General features: G+C 44.6%; 1 protein-coding gene across 2 annotated transcripts in view; it reads right to left on the bottom strand.

Annotated features, from left to right (window-relative positions):
• Window positions 1-26713, bottom strand: part of COL28A1 (collagen type XXVIII alpha 1 chain) — a 378659-nt gene that overhangs the window by 326724 nt on the left and 25222 nt on the right. For both annotated transcript variants that reach the window (XM_030200920.1, XM_030200909.1), the window contains exons 6-9: window positions 26010-26063; window positions 16440-16481; window positions 2871-2897; window positions 698-742 (exon numbers count right to left, since the gene is read on the bottom strand). In XM_030200920.1, the coding sequence (XP_030056780.1) occupies window positions 698-742; window positions 2871-2897; window positions 16440-16481; window positions 26010-26063 (168 nt within the window). The remainder of the gene's footprint in view (window positions 1-697; window positions 743-2870; window positions 2898-16439; window positions 16482-26009; window positions 26064-26713) is intronic.

Genomic DNA, 26713 nt, shown 5'->3' on the forward strand with positions numbered 1-26713 from the left:
GACAGCGGCAGACAGCAGCAGCAATTTTCATATCCCGTCAGCTGCCGAGCCCAGAGCCTCCTCGCTGCTGCATCCCATCACTGCGGAAGCAGGAAGTGACATCAAAAGAGGGTGGGACGCAGCAGCGAGGAGGCTCTGGGCTCAGCAACTGACGGGATATGGAAATTACTGCTGCTGCCTGATGCTCTCTACTAAAATGTGGATGCACAATAAGGTACGGAGCAGGGAGGTGTTCCGAGACAGGAGGACACACATGCCAGAGATGAACACGGGGCCCTGTGTTACCACCCCTGTTGCCCATGCCTAAGACCGGCCCTGCTGACAGCACACCTCACTAGCCATGTGGCTGTACAGAGTTGAATGACTGCTTTCTAATTAATTAATTTCTTGTGTGTATGTGTTATGACTGGCTTTTATGTTTGGCTGTTTTCTTTCCTATCATCATGATGTATTTCTTTTCCTCTCTTTTATTGCATTCTCTGTTTTTTTAATTTGTTAACTGCTTTGACCTTGTTATTGTAAAGGCTGTATATCAAATAAACATAAACAGGTGATAAAAATAAAAATCAGGTGACCCATGAAAACTGAACATTTTTCCAGGTACCGGTAGCTAATGCACATTTTATTATGACCAGTGCACCTGCTACAGCTGCCCAATTCCATGTCACTGCCTTTATTAACATCTTTTTGTACTTACTCGGTCACCTTTTATCCCTGGTGTCCCACATTCTCCTCGATCGCCCTGCAAGAGATAATTATAACAATTTTAAAACGTAGACAGAGCTACATAATGCTATGAAACTGCTAATGTCTTATTGTAGCATAGTAGCATAGAACAGTAGTACCACGAGACTACCTTGAGAGGTCATGGCAGCCATTTTCTAGAGGCAGCCGCTAGGGGCAGGGGCGAGTGGGGTTCTCTTCAGCCTTCATTGCCCCCATTGGACAGCCAAGGACTTTAGGTAGGCCTGTGGGGCCTATCCTGAGGTGGAGGGGTTTGAGAAGGGTTATACACCTGGGGGGGGGGGGGGACTGGGAGGGAGGTCATGCCTCATCCTAGGGAGTCTATGTGCTTCCCGGGGGAAATGAGAGGGAGGGAGGGAGATGGCAACACATTTGTCCAGTACCCAGAAGTTAACTGAGCACTGGCCAATATTCATACTGGCGCTTGGTTAACTCCCCACATAAAGTTAGGACAGCCTTTTTCCTTTCCAAACTTTATGGGGTTGCTTAGATGGTTGGCGGACTGAAAATCACCACTAGCCAGCTAAGCTTCCGCTCTGCCCTAACTCCATCTCCGGACCACCCATAAACTAGCTGGCTTTGGTATGGGTGATTAGAGGGAATACTTAGCAGTGCTATCTGGTTAAGTGCTGCTGAATATCCCAGATAGTCCAGCACAAGCGATTTAAATGGCCAGAAATCTTTCCTGGCTGTTTAAAATGCTTTAAATATTCACCCCAATGTTACTACAGCGTGAATCAACATATGCTGGCTGAAGTATCCAGATAGTAATGAATAGAATGGAAGTGGTTTCGCTCACAGAAATTTGACCTAATGGTAGCAAAATATTAACCTTTAAAAGACAATTGTAAGTCTATGATGGCACCAAGATATTGAATGAGCCTAGTAAGGGGTTTGGAAAACCCTGATATAATGGAGAAGGAGTTAAGCAAATTACTATAGTCTTGGCGGGATTCACTTTAATATGGTTGTTTTCAAGCTATATAGAAACTGCATCTAGGCAGGAATTCACAGAAAAAAGATCAGGCGAGCAAATATTTATAAATGCAAGTAAGAATGTGTTATTAGCATAGTATAAGCCACTGATGCTGTGGACTTGATCATATATGAGATGAAATGTCTGGGTAGTGTTGGGGGTGGACTAGATGTGCAGGGGTTTCAGTTAGGGGATCAGATACAGGGGAGGGTATTTGTGGAGGATGTTGGGGGGGGGGGGCAGATTGGATGTCCAGGGATATGTTGGGAGAGGGATCAGATGTGCAGAGGAGTGTCAGGAGGAGGATCAGAAAGTGGAGAGATGTGGCTGGCAGGGGGAGGGGCACTATGGCAGTTATTTATTTATTTTTGTTTTGCAGTGGACTGACTGTGATATATGCAATGCCTGATAACATGGAGAGTGCATTACATGCAGTGCCAGATAGTGTGGCTACTCCCGTACAATCTGCCACTGCATGTAACACGGTGCCCGTGCAGTGTTGGCCCTGTGCGATAAATGCAGGGCAGATGCTGAGCATGCCCCTCCACTTACCACACAGGCTTTACATTTACCACGCACTAGTTTTTGCAATTTATGCACAATAAGTGCAAAACCGTATCATACATTAGCATAAGAGCCCCTTAGAATGCAAAGATAACTATTGTGCAATATCTTATAAATAAAGATATCCAGTCCTTTTACCAAAAGGTCTAGATATTCAAATCATAAAGTTGAAGACGTATTTCTGTAGTATGGCTCTGCCAATGCACCCAACTTTGCCACTTGCTGTTCAGCAACTACAATTCCTTTTCTGAAAAGCAGAGATTTTAATCAGATTTTACAGTTCTGAAGTCGGTATCTTAAGGACTGCGAACAGGGCTTGGCTCTGTTCCTTGGACAGTCTGCGTGTTGTTTAATGTGAGGCATGGAAAGTTGCTGCACTTTTAGACAACAATTTGATGGAAAGCATGCTGAGCATTTCATTTCCAAGAAACCCACCCTGTGCTACGTATTTATAAACTTACAATAGAATAATTGTCAAGTCTTCATACAGAGTTAGTTTCTTCAACCCCCTCAGTTTCTTTCTTTTGTTTCAAAGGCCTGTGCAAATATCATTTCACCTTACTACAAATTTGTTTTCAAATCATACCTTTTCCCCTCGGTAGCCAGGTCCACCCTAGTAATAAAAAATAAATAAAATGAGTAAAACAGAATTCCGTTTTGCTGCAATACAATTAAAATGTTATATACATATATGATTAAAACCTAATACATACATATATTTTTCTAGTTTCTAATTTATGTTGAAAGTGCTTTCTCTACAAGTGATATTACATTTAGGGGCTTGTTTACTACACCAGGGTAAGCAATTATTATGAGTGTTAACATGAAGTAGCCATTAGCATGGACCTGCACTAATGGGTACTGGGCATTAAAACTATCCAGTGTGGTACAAAATCCCATGCTAATTGTCTAGGCAGGATATGGGTAGAGTAGGGAATGACCAGCACTTACAGGCAGCACTTCAAGAGCTGATGTTGCTGGAGGTCAGGTAGCACAGCAGCTGCCCATACCAAAGTATAAGAAAATGATATTGTGTTCAATTAATCTCTCCAATCCGATTCCCCCTTCCTGATCTGATTCACCATGATAAGCTCTTCCCCAAGATGACTTGATCTGATTCCCCCCTACCTCAATGCTCAGACCCAACCCTCCCCTCATACAAGACCACTGTGAGACTACCACTTATGGAAGGATGCTCTCTAGCTGTAGTTCCATGAAACTACCACTAGGGAGCACTGGCACCAGTTTTGATCCTGGTGAAGTCCTGGGTGGGAGCAGAGAAAGACTGCTCATGACATGGGCCAAAATGAACTACCAATGGGACCCTCAGGTATGTCCTGAGGAGGGTCCTGCTGGGGAGTGGGGCTTGTTCTCTGGGTGAGGCTTGTGTCAGGGGGATCCAGAAGGGGGCTTCCTACCAAGGGAGATCAGAAGACAGGGGATATGTCATAGTAACATAGTAAATGATGACAGATAAAGGACTTGTATGGTTCATCCAATCTGTCCAACAAGGCATCTGCTGCTCTGTCCAGGTTACACCCCACTATGCTCTGTTGATTCTGTCCTTTTTTTACATATAGGAAGCCTCTGTTTTAATCCCATCAATTTTGAATTCCATCACTGTTTTTGTCTCCACACCTCCACCAGTCAGGGGGTGTACCACTGCACCTGTTCTCCTATGAGTGTCTGACCTACCAGACTGCCAATGGCATGGCTGCACTTAATGCCATTGGCAGTCGTGACTGCTGACATGTGGTACCAGTTTGTGCACTAGTTGTCACTACTGGCCAGCACCCCACTCAACCCCTGACATGCCCATGCACCACCCATTCCCATGTTAAGCAGCTAGCATGGGATTTTTTGAACTGCACCTAGTCCCAATGCTCAAAAGTAAACGTTGACGCTAGAGGCCATTAGCACCACCCTAGCACCCAGAATGTTCAGCGCACGGGAACAAATGAGTGCGCAGACAAACAGTGCAAGCAGGTCAGTTTCTATTCCTCTCCAATGCTCAGAAAAGAGCGTCCGAAAAAAAAAAAAACTGCCTTACCATTGCAAAAAATAATACCAGGTCGGAGCAGGCATTAGGGTGTTGGAAGAAAGGATTTCTCATGATTCTCATATGATTCTTTCTGCAAAATCTGCAAGTTTTGATTGCTCTTGGAAGCAGAAAGAAGCCCGTGCTAGCCCTTGAGTGCTCAGACCCAAGCAAAAGAACACATTGATGTCTGTTTCCTGCATCTAAATTTAAAGTGTCTATGATAAAAAAAAAATTTGAAATGCCCAAAGTGAAAGCTCATACTTGGCATCTGTTTCCTGCATTTAAATATAAGCGTCAAAGCTAAAAAATAATTTTAAATGCTTATATTTAGGCCACAGAGAGCAGACGCTAATGTGTGCTTCACATTCAGGTTTTACCAGGCGCATTGTGCTCTTGTCCGCATGCACCAAGCACAATCCTCTCACGCCAAAGCATAATCCTCCCGCTGAACTCCCTAATGCATGCCTATATTTGCTTCTCATTAGCATTGAGCATTAGGGCATTGTTCTTCTGCGCTGCTCCGGCGGTATTTTTATGGCACTATTTGCAAAGGCGCCGGAGTTTTGAGCATCGGGACCTCACTGGTTTAACATGTATCAGTTGTTAGCATAGGTGCACTTACTATGGCTTATTGCGGGATGCGCACAGGCATCATGTGATAGGTTCCAAATCAGTGTGTGCTAACTGCGCACTAAAAAATATTTTTACATTTTTGTTGGAGGGGCATTTCAGGGGGTGGAGAGTGGATGCTCCTGAGCTAATCAGTTAGCATGGCTACATTACTATGCACCAACTGGTTAGTGCAAGATTACCACATGAGCCCTTCCCACCTACAAAATACAGTAGGTGTCGGTAAGTTTCTACCAACTAGAAACACATCCGAATCAACACGAACATACCTAAATCTGCACTACCCAAGCTGCAAAGGACTCAAATACAAATCAACTTACGCGTCCAGTTTTTCCTACGTAAGCACACAACTGTGGAACGCATTACCGAAAGCCCTGAAAACAACATACGACCACCTAAACTTCCGGAAAACACTATGGACATAACATAACTCTTCCGCTCTACGATTCCCTAATGTGTCTGTTCCACATGAACCTTATTTTACCACAACATCACTTTGTATTTGTTCACACCGGAGTCAGCAAACGCCTCTCTGGTACTATGTAAGCCACATTGAGCCTACAAATAGGTGGGAAAATGTGGGATATAAATGTAATACAACAATAATGAAAGAATGAGTCTATTCACACAAACTCTTGTGCAGGGAAAAAGTTAAGGAAGAACAGGGGAAAGACCTCAGAAAAGGTGACACACAGCAAGATTGCTGTAATTGTCTTTCCCCTGTTCTTCCTTAACTTTTTCTCTGCACAAGAGTTTGTGTGAATAGACTGGTTCCTTCATTATTGTTGTATTGCACAAGCCTGTAAGGAGTCTTTCCCCCTTTTGTCTGTTTCCTGGATATAAATGTAACAAATAAATAAATAAAATAAATAAGTGCTCATATGGTCATTTTTTTAATGGCTGTGTACTAATAGAAACATTAGCGTATGACTATTAATTCCCCCCCAAAAAATGAAAAATCAGCCATTTTACTGCTGCAGTAAAAATGGCCTTAAAGTGTGGGAAAACCCCGTGCAAGGATGCGCTAAGGCCACTTTTTACCACAGCTTATTAAAATGACCCCCTTATTTGTAAAAAGAAAAAAAAACAACTTCTTGGCAGATATGTATTTTATTGTTTTGATGTAACATTTAGAAAGATAAATACTTGCTTTATTTAATGTTGTCCATAGCCTTCCTCTGATTCTGTAATCAAATCTACTTAAAAATAAGAACTGAAGTTTATGGAGTGTGTAACACTTTAGGGGCCCTTTTACCATAGGGCTGGCATACGGATACAGGCTTGCCATGCGCCAATCCGGAACTACTGTAGGCTACCACAGGAGCCCGGTGGTAGTCCCCACCCCCAGTGTGTACCATTTCCAGCGGTACATAAATATTTATATTTTTGTAGCACTGGTGCTTACCTGGCGGTAATTGGGCAGCGCCACATCCTGCCCGGTTACCGCCAGGTTAGTGCGGGAGGCCCTCACCGCCACCTCAATGGGTGGCAGTATGTGTCCCCCCCCCCCCCCCCGAAATGGACACGTGGCAAGTGGTTCACTTATCGCCTAGCCATTTCTTTTCCAGCAACAAATACGGCCTTTTACCCGCTGTGGTAAAAAGGGGCATCAGCGCACGTCAAAAACACATGCTGAGGCTAGCACAGGCTCACCATGCTCTTACTATGGCTTTTCCAGAGAGTTATAAGTTGCTGTATCTGTAATATTGTAGTAGGAATATGCCATCCCATAATTTTCATTTTGGTTCATATAATGTTTAGGTGTTATTTGTTTCTTAATTTTCATTTCCTTCAGTTTCTTTACCACAAGGAAATTCATACTGATATGATATCAAAGAAACAATACTGTATGGAAAAAAATTATCAAATGTAAACCCCCTGTTGTATGGCGTTACTGAGAGAATAGAGCCCTGCTAGGTCGCTGGGGGGGAGTATCCTGGAGGTCCCTGGGTGGGAAGTAAGCAGCAAGATGGTGCAACAAAGGGGATGAGTGACATGTTGGAAGGATTTAGAGGGTGATAAAAGGATTATGGTCTTTTGGCTGTACAGAATTCCCCTGCCAGGAGTCCAGTGTGGGGAAAGGGGGAGTCCCTGATTAAGAATTGACAACCAGTGAGTTTGGAGAAGGAGAGAAGTCAGATGGACAGAGACTGTCAGCGAGCTCTGGAGAGTGGATCAAGAGGATCACTTCCAGGAGCAGGAGATGGGAACTGGGGAGAATTCCATCTCATAGGGGAGTTGGGACATAAGAGTCTGAAACCTGTACTCAGGAGGTTCAAAGACCGTGCGGGGTTGATTGCCGATTGGAAGGGATGGACAAGGAGAGGTGCTGTATAAAATGTATATATTTCTGATCTGCACTCTTGTAAATACTCTGCTAAAAGCAGTTTATATTGGACTGTTATCTATTTTTGTTGGTTTGAACAGACCGAAGTGCTGGTTGCAGAGGTTAATAAAAGTTCCAGTTGATTTTTTATATAAGCTGCTGGGCTTTGCAGTGATTTAATCCTGGAAAGTGCCTTGAGAACCAAGGGTTCACAGGGGCCATTCTAAATAATTTCCAGCCTGCACCCCACAGGAGATTTGGAGCAGAGACTGAGTTCCTGGGAGCAGAAGAGGGTCTTTGAACCCACTAACCACTTCTTTCCCCAGGTGTAGACACCGCGCATCAACTGAGAAGCGAAAGGGTCCGAGGGAGTATGCTCATCGAGGAGGCTCCCCGCCCGCTCGGACCCCAGACCTGAGGAAGCACTGGAAAAGGGGCGTTTCACAAACAAAAATAAATGTGCAGGAAAATGGAGCAAATTGAAAAAAAAATGGGAAAATGAGAGAGGGAAAAAGTAAGGGAAAAGTGTGTTCAGACCACATCTTTTTCATTTTGAAATGTTTTTCACACAATGTGGTTTCTTTAATATCAGTTTGAATTTTCCTGCTGAACCTTTTATTCTTGGTTGCTTTTCAGTTCTGTCCGGACCTGAACTATTTAAAATCTTTATAACTGCATGCCTCGGGTACAAACTTAGGGCCCTGTTTATTAGGCCGTGCTAAAGGCTTGCTAGCATTTTTAGTGCGCACTAACACTAGACACACCCATAGGAATATATAGGTGTCTCTAGCGTTTAGCGCATGCTAAAAATGCTAGCGCACCTTAGTAAACAGGAACCTGAGATTATCAGCCCTCCAGGGACAGGGAAACACCCAGTGTACCTGAATGTAGCTCACCTTGAGCTACTACTGAAAAAGGTGTGAGCAAAATCTAAATAAATAAAATAAAAATCCTTCACAAGGCTTTGAAAGAAAAAAGATGTGTGGGTGTGATGATTTAATCACACTTTAGAGAAAGGTGTTGAGCCAGAGATTTGTGTTGATCATATATTTAGTCAAAGGAAGCAATTGTTTCCCAGTGTGCAGCTGAACTGACCTACAGCAACATGCCTTGAAGGATTTTCCTTTTCTAAATGAGGCCATAGAGGGAAGGGATTTTCCCACATCCTACAGATGACTCTAAAGAAAGAGATTTCTATACTCTCAAGTCTGGGTTTGCTGTAACAGCTCAGGGGTTAGGATCTGTGAAGAGAATTAGACATTTCTGTGGTACAGTACAATTTTCAATGTTCTGTGTGATTCTGTGACGGATTTGCATTTATTGCGTATAATTTTAGATAGGTGTAAGACAAACTGTCATTACTAATCTATCCAGTTTTCAAATTCAGATTTGTAATTACTTTTCAATCATTTTTTTTGCTATATCTTTTCCTCTCTTCTTTTTCTCATCCTTAACCTACTCTTTCACTGCAGCTTGTTCCTCCCCTTATCAAAAGTGCCTCTACTCTCCATCCTTTCCTCCCTCCCTTCTAATGCTTCACCACTCAGTCCACTCACCCTTCCTTTCCCTTTTCACATCTGAGTCTCTCCTCTTCTCCCTCCATTCCAATCTTTCAGTCCGCTCTCATTTCTCCCCTCACACTTCCATTATCCCATCCATTTTGTTCCCTCCACGCTTACGTCTTCATTTCTTCCTCCCTCCCCACACTCATTCCTCCATCCCTTCCCCTTCCCCTCCCCCTCACACCTTAATTCATTCCCCTTCCAAATCACCCTTCATTAATTCCACCTTTCACACTTTATTTTATTTATTTTTATTTTTCAAATATATCCCACTTTATTACCAAAGTGGGTTACAATAAAAACATCCATAATAATTATAGCAAACAAATCAAACACTACAATACATTTCAATAACTATCAAACAGTGCGCCTTCTCCAGGGAGAACCATCAGTATGAGCCCAAGATCATTCATCACAAAAAGTTTTCATAAAATAATATGTCTTTTGTCCCCACTATCCCTTCCCCCTTTACCCCTCTCTGCAGTATCACATCTTCTGCCCTTTAAATCATCCCCCATATATTGTCCTCTGTGCTGTTTTTCCCCTCCCCCTATATCCTGTGTTGTACCTACTCTAATTCCCCTAAGACTGCCCCCTGTGCTGTCTCCTTCTGCCACTTTTGCTGTCTACCCTTTCTCCTATACTATGCTGTTGCTCCTTCCCCTCTGTTGTGTTTCACACAGTCCCCTCTATCAGCACCCTGCAGCCATCGCTGAGTCCCATGGTGCCTACAGGTTAAGTGTGGCAGCGGGCAACCTGGCTGACACCATGTTGGCTGCAGGCAAGGGACAGCAATACAGCCGCAAAGGTGTGGGGAGAGGCAGAGGGAGGATGAAACTGAGGAAGGAGTGGTGAGCAAAGTGTGGAGAGGAGCTAAGAAAAAGATATGATCCAACTTCCTCAGGCAAGGTCTGTAGTGCTTGAAGTGGCCACAGAATAACGGAGAGCCAGAGGTCTTCACTTAAGGTCCCTTTTACCAATCTGCGGTAAAAGGGGGCCTGTGGTGGTGTCGGCATGTGGATTTGCTGCGCTCCGAGGCCCCCTTTTACCGCAGTGGGTAAAAGGTTGTTTTCGGCCCCCCAAAAATGGCCCTGCGCTAATCACAGGGATTGGCATATGGCCATTTCCGGGGGGGGGGAGCCTTTACTGCCACCTATTTAAGAGACAGTAAGGGCTCCTGTGCTAACCCAGCACTGCACAATTACTGCCGGGTAAGCACCAACACTACAAAAATAAAAAAGATTTTTTTTTGTCCCGCCAGAAATGGCGCGCACTGAGAGTGGGAACTACTGCTGGGCTCCTGCAGTAGTCCCAGTTTGGCACACAACACTGCGGTAGCTGTACCGCAGCGTTGTAAAAGGGCCCCTTAAGCACTAACTAAAAGATTGTATTTGATAGACTTATGGTATTTCAATCTGTCTTTACCACTACATCAAAAAGAGAACTTGTATAGCAGCGGATCAAATGTATTAAAGGATTTCTTCCATTCCGGTTCTGACTCATGAATGTTTTCTCCAATGGCAACGAAAGTGAATCTGCCCAAAATGAGGAAAATCCTTTACTGCATCAGACCTTCACTGTGGGAATTTATTTGTAGAGTTTGTGAGTTATTGCTACAGATTAGAAGCTCAGCTGCTTGTGACATCTGGAATACACATCATTTGGGGCTTTTTTCTATAAAGAGGTCTTCCTCTACAAGCTTGTTGTTTATCTTCCCACCCCTGTTCTATTGATCCAGTTCTTGAAGCTTTCTGTTTGATCTTTTATTAAGATTTATTGTTTTGCTTAATCCACACTCAATTAATCTTATCTTTCTGTATTATTTTTGTAATAGCTATTGATTTTGGCTTTCTGTTTCCATTTGATACAAGCTTTTGACTGAGTTAATTTATTCATTTGATTTTATTGTTAACTTGTTCTTTTTTTGGATCCATATCTGAAAAGGCCCCTATTTTTGGAGTTGCATTAGAGCGGTACCACATTTTAACTGACAATGACATGCATTATTTGCCAAGAACACAGCCTGACACAGCGATTTTTGACATAACACACGTTTAATAATAATGAATTGTGAGGCATGCAAATACAAGCAAAGCAGCTAATTATTATTCAAAATGATTAACACAACTTTTTAGTTAAACTTTGCAACTTGCCTTATTAGCAGAAAGTTAACACCTCAAGAGGTTATTAACTTTCTTTCAGGAGCATCAGCCCAATAAAGTACAAGCTGCCACTGCTCCCAGGGAGCCAGTTTAAGGAATCATTGCAATAAGAAAAGTTGCCTCATCTACTCACTACTGTGTTATAAAACCTGTACACCTCTCCTGGACTCTGTTGCCCCCCCCCCCCCCCCCATACATTAGAAATGTAAGTGTGCCCCTTACCAGTACTCTCTGGATGCTCTGTAAAAATGAAGGTTCCCCATCACACCCCCAGGACCTCTCTACCTTGCTGATCTCTCTAAATAATTTAAGATGCAATTGAAGGCTTTTTTTTTATTATTTACCGCTGCTTTTGGCTCCCTTTTGCATCGTGCTACCTTATATCTGCTGTCATGGTTTATGTGTGTCAGGGGCGGACTGAGAGTGGTCTGGGCCCCCGGGCAATGAGGACCATTGACCCCCTTTGGTCCTGTTGCTGACCACCCCTCAGTCCTGTTGCCTCCCTCTTCCCCTGCCACTGACCTTTTTCTTTGTTCCCACTGCTAAATCAGATGTTCCTCTGCCTCGGCCCATGCTTGTGGAAGAAGGAAGTGATGTCAGCAGGGGACAGGCCACAGCAGATGGAAGTTCCAGCTTCAGCACCAGATGGCCAATTTAGCTGCCGGTGCCCTTGCCTGCAAAGGTGGGGGGGGGGGGGGGGAGGTTCAGGGATGGGAACACAAGAGGGGGAGGAGACGGGGTGTCCCGGAGGAGAGAGAAGGATGTCGCATATCGGGAATGTGGGAGAGAAGCACTGGGCCCCCCATAGCCATGGACCCCCATAGCCATGTACCCTTAAGCTCTGCCCAATTGCCCATATGGTCAGTCTGCCCCTGGTGTGTGTGTGTGCTTCTTTTCTGTCTTCTGACTTTCTTTCCTGATACAAATGGTTATCGTGTTAATACAATCACCAGTGTTCCGACACATAGAAGCAGAAGTGAGACAGACTGAGGGAGCAGAACCTTCTGCCTGCCTCCGGAAGCCTTGCTGGCACTGGGGAATCTTGCCCCCCCCCCCCCCCCCGCCACCACCACCACCACCACCACGGTGGCCCTGGTCTTTTACATGAATTAGTGTCATTAACATGCATAAATTAGCATGCATTAAGGTTCATGCATAAACTATGCTAATAAAGTAAAGAAATGAAAAAGTATGCTAAATAACTTATTGGCAATTCAGACAGCCAAAAATAACACCCGCTAAAACACACAAAATCTAAAACAAATGAATTAATGCCACAAACTTAACTACACTCTGGAAAGTGTAATGACGTTTTTGCATTACTTTCCAAGTTAATATATATATATTTTTTACTGTATGTAACATAGAGGGGCATTTTCGAAAGAAACGTCTAAGTTAGAATTCGGACGTTTTACAAACACGTCCAAATTTGGAGGCAGGGAAAAGGTCATTTTCGAAAAAAGATGGACGTCCATCTTTCATTTTGAAAATACCAAGGACGTCCTGTGATTTGGAAATCTTTGTGATTTGGACATCCTTGTTTTTGGTCCATTTTCGAACAAAAGACGTCCAAATGCAAGATGTCCAAAACAGAGGAGGAGTGGTTTAATGGTTAGTGCAGAGGGCTTTGATCCTGGCAACATGGGTTAAATTCCCACTGCTGCTCCTTGAGACTTTGGGCAAGTCAAATACAGAAAGGGCATTTTTGGATATAACATCTAAGTCGAATTTGTACGTTTTTTGTAAAACGTCTAAAATCAGAACAGGAAAGGTCATTTTCTAAAAAAACAAAAAGTCTATCTTTTCCTTTTGAAAGTGCTGTTTGGAAAAATGTTTTGTGATTTGGAGGAGTAAGGGAAGGTGATCCCCGAGTCCCTCCAGTGGTCATCTGGTCATTTGGGGCACCTCTTGTGTGGAGTAGAAGAGTAGCCTAGTGATTAGTTTTAGCAGACTTTGATCTTGGGGAAGTGGGTTCAATTCCCACTGCAGCTATTCGTTATAAAAACAGGTCTAGCTCAAAACATCTAAGTTTTAGTCTTGGACGCCTTTATCACTGAAAGATGTCTATGTCTTAGGAACGCCCAAGTCCCGCCTTGAACACACCCCTGGCACGCCCCTTTGAGATCTGGACGTCCTTCTGATGGACTGCAGTTGGAGACGTCCAAAATTGGGTTTCGATTATACCCATTTGGACATCCCTTGGAGATGGACGTCCATGTTTCAATTTATGTCGGAAGATGGACGTCCATCTCTTTTGAAAATGAGTCTGATAGTAACATAGTAGATGATGGCAGATAAAGATCTGTACGCTCTATCCAGTCTTCCCAATATATGCATAATTGATCTTGATTTGTTCTTGCCATGATCAGGGCACAGACCGTAGAAATCTGCCCGGCACTGGCTTTGTTTCTCAATTACTGGAGTTGCTATCTAAGTACCACTAAGTTTGTTTGGTTCCATTCTCTTTCCATACAGGATCCTTTGATTTCTGTTACCATTTTCATCTCTACCACCTCCCGCGGGAGGGCAATCCAGGTATCTACCACCCTCTCCGTAAAAAAGTATTTCCTGACGTATGCTGTAATGAGTGACTCATTTGCATGTCATTAATTTCAGTTATTAATACACACATTAGACAAAGTCTTTGCACACATTACTAGCCAATGTTAACACAGTTTAGTATTGGCCACTATATCTGTTTTGCCGATTACATTAGTCATGAACCAGAAGGCATGCAATCCATGGCTTGGTTTACACTGTGGTTTCCATCTTCTCTTAATAGTGTGCCAGCATCTGTCTGGTTATGTAATCTAAGAGGGGTAGAGGGATAATCCAAAGAGGCCTGAAACTTACAACCAAGTCTCACCAAGATCAATTTCACCTCACTCTAATTAGCTTCTCAGAAAGAAGACCAGAGCAGGGACCGCCATGAAAAAAGACATGGTAATGAACTGATCGAATAGCAGTCAGGGAGGCCACTGGGCTCATTTTCAAAAGACGCATAAGTCTGCATTTGGACACTTTTCTCACAAAATTATCTACAGCGAAGCCCCGGGATACATGACAGATCTCATAGACCTACCAACCAGAAACACGTCCAGCTCAACACGAACATATCTCAATCTCCACTATCCACGTTGCAAAGGACTAAAATACAAATCAACTTATGCATCCAGCTTCTCCTATTTAAGCACACAACTGTAGAATGCATTACCAAAAGCCGTGAAAACAACGTTTGACCACCTAAACTTCCGGAAATCACTAAAAACGTACCTGTTTAAAAAGGCATATCCTACCGACCCAACTTAAATGCCTGAACTCTGCAACACAACGAAACCAAAGCACGTAATAGCATAACACAACTGTTCTGCTCTACGATTCTGAATGTGTCTGTTCCACATGAACTTTATTTTACCACAACTTCACTTTGTATGTGTTCATACCAAAGTTGGCGAACGCCTCTCCAGTACAATGTAAGCCACTTTGAGCCTGCAAATAGGTGGGAAAAGGTGGGATACAAATGTAACAAATAAATAAATAAATAAATACAAATGTCCAAATCAGTATTTTCAAAGCCTATTTTTAGACGTTTTTCTCTGAAGTCCGTCAGAAGTGCATCCAAATCTCAAGGGGGCATGCTAGGGGCGGGTTCAGGGCAGAACCTGGGCGTTCCTAAGACTTAGACATTTTTCAGCCATAATGGAATAAAACAAAACCGTCCAGGACTAAAACTTAGACGTTTTAAGCTAGACCTGTTTTTATAATGAATAAGGCACAAAAGGTGCCCTAAATAACCAGATGACCACTGGAGGGAATCAGCAATGACCTCCCCTTATTCCCCCAGTGGTCACTAACCCCCCCTCCCCAAAACAAAATGTGATGAAAAACATTACTTGCCAGCCTCTAAGCCACCCTCAGATGTTATACTCGGGTCCATCAGAAAAGCATGCAGGTCCCTGGAGTAGTCTAGTAGTGGGTGCAGTGCACTGCAGACAGGTGGACCCAGGCTCCTACGTCCCCCCTACCTGTTACACCTGTGGAGGAAACTGCGAGCCCTCCAAACCTCACCAGAAACCCACTGTACCCACATATAGGTGCCCCCTTCACCCGTAAAGGCTATGGTAGTGGTGTACAGTTGGGGGTAGTGGGTTTTGGAGGGCTCAGCAGAGAAGGTAAGGGAAAGGGAGCAATGGTGAGATGTGTACCTGGGAGCATTTTACGAAGTCCACTGCAGTGACCCCTAGGGTGCCCTATTGCTTCCTTGGGATGTCAGGGGGACCAGTGTACTAAAAATGCTGGCTCCTCCTACATCCCAATGGTTTGATTTTGTGCATTTTGCACTTGGACGTGTTTTTTTCGAAAATGGACCAAAAAACAAAACGTCCAAATCACAACCCTTCTATTTTCAAAAACAGAAGATAGATGTTTTTCTTTTTTGAAAATGACCTTCTTTGCTATTCAGATTTTGGACATTTTTTTCAATATGTCCAAAGTTGGACTTAGACGTCATATCGAAAATGCCCCTCCACATGAACTACTGAAGTGTCAAAAACAGTAAAGGGTAATATTAAACCCACAGCAATCAGTGTTATTTAATGTGCCATGGGTTTTTCAATACACAGCTTCGTACCCAGATACCAGCGCTAAATATCCAGGTATTCAGTGGCTGCCAGAAGCTATCCAGATACTGCCGATATTCAGTGCCAAGGATCCCTGGACAAGTTAGGACAGCTGTTGCTCTACCCCAACTTGCCTGGATAGTTATCTAGCTACCAGCGCTGAATATCAGTGGTACCTGGACAACTTTCTGCGTCACCTTAGCAATGCACCTGTAATGCCTCGATTCTACCCAGCTAGTGCAAGACAATCAGACATGGTATTCAGTGGCATTATCCAGATAAAGCTACTGCATTATCACTGCCTGAGCTGAGTAAGTGCTAGTTATCTGGGTAACAGCTGCTGCTACCTGGATAACTAGCTTGACACGCCAGGAAGTTACATAGTAACATATTTAAAATAAATCACAGAGGACTGGAGGAGTAGCATAACGGCTGAGGACCTGGGGAACTGAGTTCAATTCTTACTGAAGATCCTTGTGACTTTGGGCAAGTCACCTAACCCTCCATTGCCCCAGGTACAAAAACTCAGATTGTGACCCACTAGGATCAAAGTACCTGCATATAATAAATATAAACTGCTCTGATTGTATCACAGAAAGGTGGTATATCAAACCCCATCACCCCTTGAAATATTGACCTCTACATTTCTCACAAAGAAGGGGGCTGGTGAACCTCATCTGGTAATAATCTGTCCTGACCAAGAGGAATATTGCCCCTCCAAAGTCATTCAGGTAACCATTTGTACTCTTCTGTCACCCCTCCGTATTGTTTTGTAAATATTGTTCATGAATATATTCCCAATGAACTGAACTCACCGTTGCACCTTTTTCTCCTTCTTCTCCTTTCACAGAATCACCCTTAAAACAAAAATAAGTTAGTCAATGAATGCACAGTTTCATTAGCCTGTCAGATTAAATCTAGAGGTCCTGTTACTAAAGCTTAGCATGCACTAAACACTAAGAAACCCATTTTATACCAATGGGCTTCTTAGCATTTAGTTTGTGCTAAGCTTTAGTAAAAGGGTTCCCTAAAGAGGTTGCTCAGACTGAAGAGGTAGAAGAGCATCTGTACAAATTAGATCTCATTCCATCAGGATTTCATATCTTATATTTTATTTTCCAAATATCTTTCAAAATCAAAAACCTTCTCATCTTCTTAACAGAGAATTCAGAGAGGTAAATTATCAAAGTGATCTAACCACCATGGAGTTATATGGCTAAATGAAAACCTTCTAAATACAACTGGACAGCTATATATTTACTGTGCAAACTGTGGACATTCTGAGGTTGGGTAAGATCAAAGGAAGAATTTGGACTGCTAGCAGCTTAACTTTTAGCACACAAATGGCAGAATAAACCCAGCTCTTTATGTACCTCAGGACACAGCACTCGCTGCCTTCTCCCCATCTCTGATACCTGATCTGTTCGGATACCTTCCTCCCCCACCCAGATGTCTCTCCTTCCTTGAAACCCTACTCTATAAATCCACATGCCCCTCCATCTCAACCTTGATTCCACCCCCAGCACTCCAATGTTCATTACAACATCTCCCTGCAAAACCCAAATCCAGTGCTAACACAGATCCGATGCCTAGCACCCCAATGTTCATTTTAACCTCCATCTGCCAACTCAAACTTAGCTCCCTGTTTACTAAGCTGTGCTAAAGGCGTGCTAGCATTTTTAGCGTGTGCTAATTAGAGACACCATAGTAAACAGGGCCCTTAGTTGGCTAATACACAGCTTGTGATCTGATCGCTAAGCAGCTTATGAAATATTTTGCCTTGAAAGCCTACTTTAACTATACAAGACAATATTCACTTAACTGCATCCAGAATGTAGATAAAACTAACTTTCACCAGAAACGTGATCTGGCCACTTTCTCTTCTTACCACAATGCAGACTCTTTTCATTTCTCTGCCACTAAGGATTCTCTGGGGTCAATATGTCTTTTAAACTTCCCTCCCTTTAGCTTCATTTGACTGCTTGTCATATAATGGAACATGTTATCTTCTCGTACTTTATCGAAGCCTGCTTGGTATTGAAGGTTTGCAATGTTTCTCCTGCTTCTAGAGTGAATCCATATTCCTTCATTCTTTCTCTCTATGGCTTATAGTACCATTTTGGTGGGCCTCCTTTGCATTGCCTCTACCTTGTGACCTCCAGAGCTGAACACAGTTCTCTGGCTGATATCTCAAGAGAGACCTGTAGATAGCCAGTATTATTTTTCTCTTCTACTAGTGACATTTCCTTTTTGTACCCAAGTATATAAATAACTTTCCCAATTGCGTTGTCACGCTGGCTGGTTACCACACAGTTATAAGAAATGAAGCTCCCCACCCCGGTCTGTTTCCTTCTTGATGCTAGTTCTTTATTTCAAAAAAAGTGTGTCCTTTGGATTTCTGCATCCCATTTGACTTATTTGGGGGGTTTTTTTTATTACTTTTTTAAATTAAAGTATAATTGCCATACCTTTGAACAGTTTACAGTTACTTAAGACAGTGCTTCTCAAACCTCTCCTGGAGGCACACCTAGCCAGTCAGATTTTCAGAATTACCACAATAAATATGCATAAGATAAATTTGCACATAAGCAAATCTATCTTATGCATATTCATTCTAGTAAACCTGAAAACCTGACTGGCAAGGTGGGTCTCAAGGAGATGATTGAGAAACAGTGATTTAAGGCAACATTTATCTTGTCTACCTCTAGCATGCCTGCTTTTTTTTTTTTTTTTATAACAGGCACAGTTAGCCTCCTAACTGAACAATTTTATAAGAGCCCCCTTGAGTGATGATATAAACATGTAGGAACCTATTACTAAACCGCATTCAACTGTTAAGTGCACCACTTAGCATGTAGTAACAGCTAAGGTCTGACCGCAGTAACAGTGTCTGCGGTAAAATTTGTGCACTGTAAGTCGTGTGTTAATGGCATTTTCCGCTATGGGGGAATGGGCGAAGAAGGAACATCGCCAGCACACTACAGTTAACCTGTTGCATAAACTGAGCACTGAGAAATATGACATTAACGCAGAGGGGCTAAGTGTCTGTGTCTTAATTTCAACTAGAGCAGTGTGCAGTAATGGAAATTTTAACGCCAAGCCTGCAGTTGACATGCTGGGAATGCCCCTACTCGTAGTTACATTACTTTTGAACTTTTCATGCAGTAATAGCTTGCGTTATAGTGCGTTACGTGCAAATTCTAATGTACTTTTACTAAAATTGCCCCCTCTAAGTCCTGTTGATTAACCAGCATCTCATCCAGTGTCTAATTTTGCACACAATTCCCAGACTAACAAGGTGGCTCAGCTGTTGTCTATCTGCAATACAGTCAAAGGTTGTGCATCTCCTGCTGCTCTCTGATCGTCTACTCTCACTGTCATCAATAATTTAAGTTTAGTTCTCAAGATTTCTCCCTTGATAAACCGTGTTACCTCAGGCCCTGAAACCCATTGGCTTCAAGGTATTACACTATCCTGTCCCTCAGTACAGCATCAATTTCTTGTCCACTAATAAACGGACAGGACTGTAATTTTCTGCTTCCTCCTTATTACCACACTTGTAAAGTGGTAGCACATCTGATCTTTTCCATTTTTTTTTTCACATGAAGACTAGAGATAGCACCTCGTTTAACTCTTTCAATACTTCATGATATCCTTCATCAGGTCCCATTGTCTTTTTTACTTTTGATTTTGATGGCTTACTGCTCTTTGTGAAAAATACTGCACTGCCTGATTCCAGCATCGTATTTCAATTCCTTACTCTGAAACTTTTCATATACACACAGACAATGAGCTTTCAATGTAATCTAGAATGAATGAAGACAGCTCATTTTACAGTTTTAGGGAGTCTTTTACTAAGCCACGGTAGTGTTTTTAGCTCACAGTAGAAATCAGTTAGTATTAAACAGGAATATAATGGGTGTCTTGGCGTTTATCGCCAGCTGATTTATACCGTGAGCTAAAAATGCTACCAGGGCTTAGTAAAAGATCCCTTTAAACTGATTGGTAGTGAGGTTCAAGTGTACTTGGTTAATAAGAATTAGAATGCATTGTATGATTATCCATGCCTGCAAAAACATTCCCCCAGTCTTTGCCTGCAGTGCAGAGGTCTAGCAGGAAGTAGTTCCTAGAGACAAATACATTCTTTACAGTCTGTGATACTATTTATAAGCCCAATTTAAGAATAACCCAAGGATATTGTACTGCAGGAGGTTCTGAGACAAAATAGGTCCCCTTTTATGATAGGATAAGAAAAATATTCCATTCCTGTGGGAACCGTTTTGTGAAAATATATTACTTCATCTTTACCACTATTTCACATGAAACTGCTTCATAAACTAGAAGAATTAGGACATATTAAATTAATGGGCCTGATATTCATAACGATTTAACTTCAAAGGAGAGGCTCCTGCCCAGTTAAATTGTGGTGAGTGGATTGGGAGGAACTATTCAGCCGCACTTAACTGGACAGTCACTGAACATGCGCTCTGAGTGGTACTCGACCGTTAGAGCCAGGGTTGTGCAGGAGTGGAGTCTGGACGGAGCAGGGAGATATATCAGCACTGGTGACATTCACTTCTACTACATAACATTTAACATTTCTTCTACTTCTACTTAACATTTCTTCTACTTCTACTTAACATTTCTAAAGCGCTACTAGGGTTACGCAGCGCTGTACAATTTAACATAGAAGGACAGTCCCTGCTCAAAGAGCTTATAATCTAAAGGACACGTGAGCAGTCAGTCTGATAGGGGCAGTCAAATTGGGGCAATCTGGATTTCCTGAAAGAGTTAGGTGCCGAACGCAGCATCTAGTGCTTGCATAGCTAACCAGGCAAGTAGGACCACATAAATAGCCATCCTAACTAGGGCTGCATGTCGATTAAAATTTTTAATCCTGATTAATCATGCAATTAAAATTTTTTGTCTCACGATAAATTGCACGATTGAAGTTGGGCCATAGCCAGCTGTTCATGCGGGGGCACAGGGATGAGCAGGGGGCACATTTCCTCTACTCCCCCCCCACACACACACATTAGATATCATACCTTTGCTGATGGGGATGCCAAAGCCAGAAAGAAATCCACTGCCAAAGTGTTCCCCTTCCTCCTCGTACTGCCTCAAGAGCGAGGAAGTCAATGGGGTGCCTCCAGCCACCGATGCCGGCACTCCTCGAGCATGTTCAGTTCATGCACAAACTAAGAACGCTTGAGGAGAGCAAGCGTTGGTAGCTGGAGGCACCCCACTGACTTCCTCACTCTTGAGGCAGTACGAGGAGGAAGGGGGTGACTCAGGAAATGGATTTCATCAGCTGGCGGGGCTTCAGCTACCCCACCAGTCATTGAACAGGTACTGTAGCTTTGGGGGGTCTTCACCTTTTCTCTCTCTCTCTCTCTCTCCATGCCCGCCTCTACCTTAACCCATTCTCTCTCTCTCTCCCTGTGCCCTCACATTCTCTCTCTCTCTCTCTCTCTCTCTCTCTCCGTGCCCCCATCTGCCTTCACCCATTCTTTCTCTCTCTCCGTGCCCCCCTGTGGCTTCTCCCTCTCTCTTTCTCTCTCTCTCTCTCTCCCTGTGCTTTCACCCATTCTCTCTCTCCATGCCCCCCTGTGCCTTCACCCATTCTCTCTCCCTCCATGCCCCCCTGCATATTCAGCCATTCTCTCTCTCTCCCTCCCTCCACCCCCTGTGCCTTCTCCCGTTCTCTCTTTCGCTCTCTCTGTGTCCACCTGTGCCTTCACCTATTCTGTCTCTTTCTCTCTCTCTATGCCTGTGCTTTCACCCATCTCTTTCTTTCTCCATGGCCCCCCATGCCTTCACCCATTCTCTCTCTCCCTCCATGTGCCCTCCTGTGCCTTCACCCATTCTCTGTCTCTCCGTGCCCCACAGTGTCTTCACCCATTCTCTCTCTCTCTCGCTCCATGGCCCCCTGTGCCTTCACCCATTCTTTCTCTCTCTCTTTCTCTCTCTCTATGCCCCCATGCCTTCATACATTCTTTCTCTCCATCCATGTGCCTCCCTGTGTCTTCACCCATTCTTTCTCTCTCTCCATGGTCCCCTGTGCCTTCAACCATTCTCTCTCTCTATTGCCTCCTCTCCCGCATTTTCCCTCAATTCCTCCTGCCTTCTCCCTCGCTCGCTCGCCCACCCACCATCTCTCCCAGGCAGCGGCGGCTCTCCCCTCCCCTCCTGGTTTACCTCATCAGTTGTTTTACAGTAAATCTTCACACTGCAGTGGCTGGCAGCATATTGAAATGCTGCCTTGGCGTGCACCGGGCCTTTCCTTCTGACCCAGCGCCCGTTTCTGAAAATAGGAAGTTGTGTCAGAGGGAGGCTCCCCTCCCTCCCCTTCTCGTGTGCCCTGTGGAACGCCTGCTCAATCTGCAACAAACTTCTCTTCACCCACGATCTCTTCATCTCCCATTCCCTTCAACTGCTCGCCCTAACTGAAACCTGGCTCACCCCTGATGACTCTGCCTCAATCGCGGCCCTATGCCATGGAGGCTATCTTTTCTCCCATTCGCCCCGCCCAGTTGGTCGCGGAGGCGGCGTCGGGCTACTACTTTCACCCTCCTGCAGTTTTCAACCTCTCCACCTACCTCAGTCTCACTGCGTCTCATCCTTTGAAGTTCACTCCATCCGTCTATTCCACCCGCTGCCACTCAGAGTTGCAGTCATTTACCGCCCCCCTAATAAGTCCCTCCCTTCCTTCCTTACCGACTTCGATGCCTGGCTCTCCGTTTTTCTTGAGCCCTCATCCCCATCCCTCATTCTTGGTGACTTCAACATACACATTGATAACCCATCCGACTCATATGTTTCTCAGTTCCTCACTCTTACCTCCTCCTTCAACCTCCAACTGAGCTCCTCCACCCCTACTCACAAATCTGGCCACTGTCTTGATCTCGTCCTCTCTTCTACTTGCTCACCCTCCAATTTCCGCGCATCAGCTCTTCCTCTCTCTGACCATCACCTAATCACATTCACACTTCAGCACCCTCCCCCTCATTCTCGCCCAACACTAAATACTACTTCCAGAAATCTCCAGGCTGTTGACCCCCTCACCTTATCCTCTAGTATCTCTGATCTCCTCCCTTCCATCATGTCCTCTGAATCTGTTGACAAAGCTGTCTCCACTTACAATGCCACTCTCTCCTCTGCTCTAGACACCCTTGCACTGTCCATCTCCCGTCCCACAAGGCATACCAATCCCCAGCCCTGGCTGACCCCTTGCACCCGATACCTTCGCTCCTGCGCCCGTTCGGCTGAACGCCTCTGGAGGAAATCTCGCATCCATACTGATTTCATTCACTTCAAATTCATGCTATCCTCCTTCCAATCCTCCCTATTCCTCGCCAAACAGGACTATTACACCCAATTGACTAATTCCCTCAGCTCTAATCCTCGTTGTCTCTTCGTCACCCTCAACTCCCTCCTCAAAGTGCCCTCTGCTCCCACCCCCCCCCCCCCTCACTCTCTCCTCAATCTCTGGCCGACTACTTCCGTGACAAGGTCCAGAAGATCAACCTCGAATTCACCACCAAACCTTCTCCTCCTCTTCATCCTATAACCCACTCTCTCAACCAACCAACCCAGGCCTCCTTCTCCTCTTTTCCTGATATCACCGAAGAGGAAACCGCCCATCTCCTCTCCTCCTCGAAATCCACCACCTGTTCCTCAGACCCCAACCCCACCAACCTACTTAGCACCATCGCTCCTACTATCACTCCCACCATCTGTCATATCCTCAACCTCTCTCTCTCTCCACTGCAACTGTCCCGGACACCTTCAAGCATGCTGTGGTCACACCACTCCTCAAAAAACCATCTCTTGACCCTACCTGTCCCTCCAACTACCGCCCCATTTCCCTCCTACCCTTCCTCTCCAAGATACTTGAACATACCATTCACAGCCACTGCATTGATTTTCTCTCCTCTCATGCCATCCTCGATCCGCTTCAATCCGGCTTTCACCCCCTACACTCGACAGAAACGGCACTATCTAAAGTCTGCAATGACCTGTTCCTCACCAAATCCAATGGTCACTACTCCATCCTCATCCTCCTTGACCTATCCGCCGCTTTTGACACTGTCAATCACAACCTACTTCTTGACACACTGTCCTCCTTTGAGTTCCAGGGCTCTGTCCTCTCCTGGTTCTTCTCTTATCTCTCCCATCGTACCTTCAGAGTACACTCTCATGGTTCGTCCTCCTCCCCTATCCCGCTCTCTGTTGGAGTTCCTCAGGGATCTGTCCTTGGGCCCCTCCTTTTCTCAATCTACACCTCTTCCTTAGGTTCCCTGATCTCATCTCAAGGTTTCCACTATCATCTTTATGCTGACGACACCCAGCTGTATCTCTCCACACCAGACATCACTGCGGAAACCCAGGCCAAAGTATCGGCCTGCTAATCCGACATTGCTGCCTGGATGTCCAACCGCCACCTGAAACTGAACATGGCCAAGACTGAACTTATTGTTTTCCCACCCAAACCCACTTCTCCTCTCCCTTCACTCTCTATCTCAGTTGATAACACCCTCATCATCCCCGTCTCATCTGCCCGCAACCTCGGCGTCATCTTCGACTCCTCCCTCCTTCTCTGCTCATATCCAGCAGATAGCCAAGACCTGTCGCTTCTTCCTCTACAACATTAGCAAAATTCGTCCCTTCCTCTCTGAGCACACCACCCGAACTCTCATCCACTCTCTCATCACCTCTCGCCTTGACTACTGCAACCTACTCCTCACCGGCCTCCCACTTAGCCACCTATCCCCCCTTCAGTCCATCCAAAACTCTGCCGCACGTCTTATCTTCCGCCTTGACCGATATACTCATATCACCCCTCTCCTCAAGTCACTTCACTGGCTTCCGATCAGATACCGCATACAGTTCAAGCTTCTCCTACCAACCTACAAATGCACTCGATCTGCAGCCCCTCCTTACCTCTCTACCCTCATCTCCCCTTACGTCTCTACCCGTAACCTCCGCTCTCAAGAGAAATCCCTCCTTTCAGTACCCTTCTCCACCACCGCCAACTCTAGGCTCTGCCCTTTCTGCCTCGCCTCACCCCATGCTTGGAACAAACTCCTTGAGCCCATACGCCAGGCCCCCTCCCTACCCATCTTCAAATCATTGCTCAAAGCCCACCTCTTCAATGTCGTTTTCGGCACCTAATCACAACACCTCGACTCAGGAAATCTAGACTACCCCAACTTGACATTTCGTCCTTTAGATTGTAAGCTCTTCTGAGCAGGGACCGTCCTTAGTTATTGATTTGTACAGCGCTGCGTAACCCTAGTAGCGCTCTAGAAATGTTAAGTAGTAGTAGTAGTAGGACAGGTCAGAAGGAAAGGCCCAGTGCAGGCCAAGGCAATATTTCAATATGCTGCCAGCCGCTGCAGGGCGAAGATTTACTGCGAGACAACTACAGAGGTAAACTGGGAGGGGAGGGGAGGGGAGAACTCCCGGTGGTCCCGGAGGGGAGCAGACTGGGCATGTGTGCATGCATGCAGGCAGAGGGCCGTTAATCATTAATTAATTATTTAAATTGCAATTAATGATTAATGCATTAATCACAGCATTAATTGCGATTAACGTGCAACCCTAGTCCTAACTTTGCCTGCTTAACTATGTGAGTACGGCACTGAATATCATCCATATCTGGACAGCTTCTGAGCACCCCCAAAGATTCAGATATTCAGTGCTGTTACCCAGATAAGGCCCAGAATTGAATAGCCAGGCCTAATTTAGCAGGTGGCAGTCAGTGTTTATAAAAAGACTGTTATGTGAGTTCAGGCTGTAGAAACAAATGCAACGTCACCTTTAAGAATGGCACTTGGAGTGATCAGCACAAAAATATCTCCTGCAAGGCTACATGCTGCAGAGATGCCAAGTTACCCAGTTCCAGGCTGGAGATTTTAGGACAGTACTGGATTTCTAACCATCTCATCATAGTGCAGTATGGGATTTGCAACACTGATTTCAATGGGCAGGATCAGGCACTACCAATCCCACACTGCTTTGGAATATAAATTCCTAATCTGGACTGGCCACAAATCTCCAGTCTGGATCTGGGTAACTTGGCTTCTCTGGTGCTGCAGCTCTAGAACTCCAGGGTTTCCTGCTCCTCTCACATGGAATCCGATCCTCTATCATCCTGGACACCACTCAGCTCCATTCATCTAGTTCAAGACTGGGTTCACACTGAGCACTGCATCCTACTCATCAGCCCTGCGGCTCAGCCAGCTGGACAGGAAATAGGTAGTAGTTTTATACCTAACCCGGAGCCACAATGTAGAAACCAGTAAAACAATTCAGATAAAAACCGCTGACAGCCAATGGCTAAATATTGGCTTTATTTTTTAAAATCATGTTTTATTCCATACCTGTTTTCCTTTAGGTCCTTGCTCGCCTTTCTCACCACTCCTTCCTTGCGCACCCTGGAATAAAGAAGACAAATATTGTAAAGGTACAGTACATTTCTTCCTATACCACCACAAAAAAGTACCAGACCTCGACTTCTAGTAAAACAAACCAAAACTAGCAAAGCTCACCATTCTGCATTTCTCCCATGTATAATTTACAGGACCAGTCTATTTGACATATAGAAGTTGTGAATGCAATATGTTTAGTGCTTCTGATTTTAGGTGTTTATTTTTTAGGCTTTCCTAGAGTCATAAAATATAGCAGTTCATTGGTATATTTGCATTGTGAAAAAAATAATTGTAGTAGCTTTTTAAGTTGATTCAGCCACAGGGTGCAAATATGGAGGGGTAGAAACATTGTTCCCAGCCTATCATCTCTTTTCATTGGTGGTAGTGAAGTGGGGGGGGGGGGGAGGGGGCACCAGTGGGTGAGTCACACAGGACACAACTACAGCTCGCTACGGTCCTGAGTGGATTCCAGTCGGATTCTATTCAATGACCCAAAAACAACTTTCCAGTGCTAGCCCCCCTTTTCCCACCACCATCAACAGCATCAGACCCCATTCTCCCAGCCCCCTGCATCAGCAACACCCTCACACTCTCTCCATCAGCAACAGCTCCTCATCCCCCTGCATCAAACATAGCCCCCTCTCTCCCAGATGCTT

Source organism: Microcaecilia unicolor, chromosome 1 (assembly GCF_901765095.1).
Source record: "Microcaecilia unicolor chromosome 1, aMicUni1.1, whole genome shotgun sequence".
Classification (NCBI taxonomy): domain Eukaryota; kingdom Metazoa; phylum Chordata; class Amphibia; order Gymnophiona; family Siphonopidae; genus Microcaecilia; species Microcaecilia unicolor.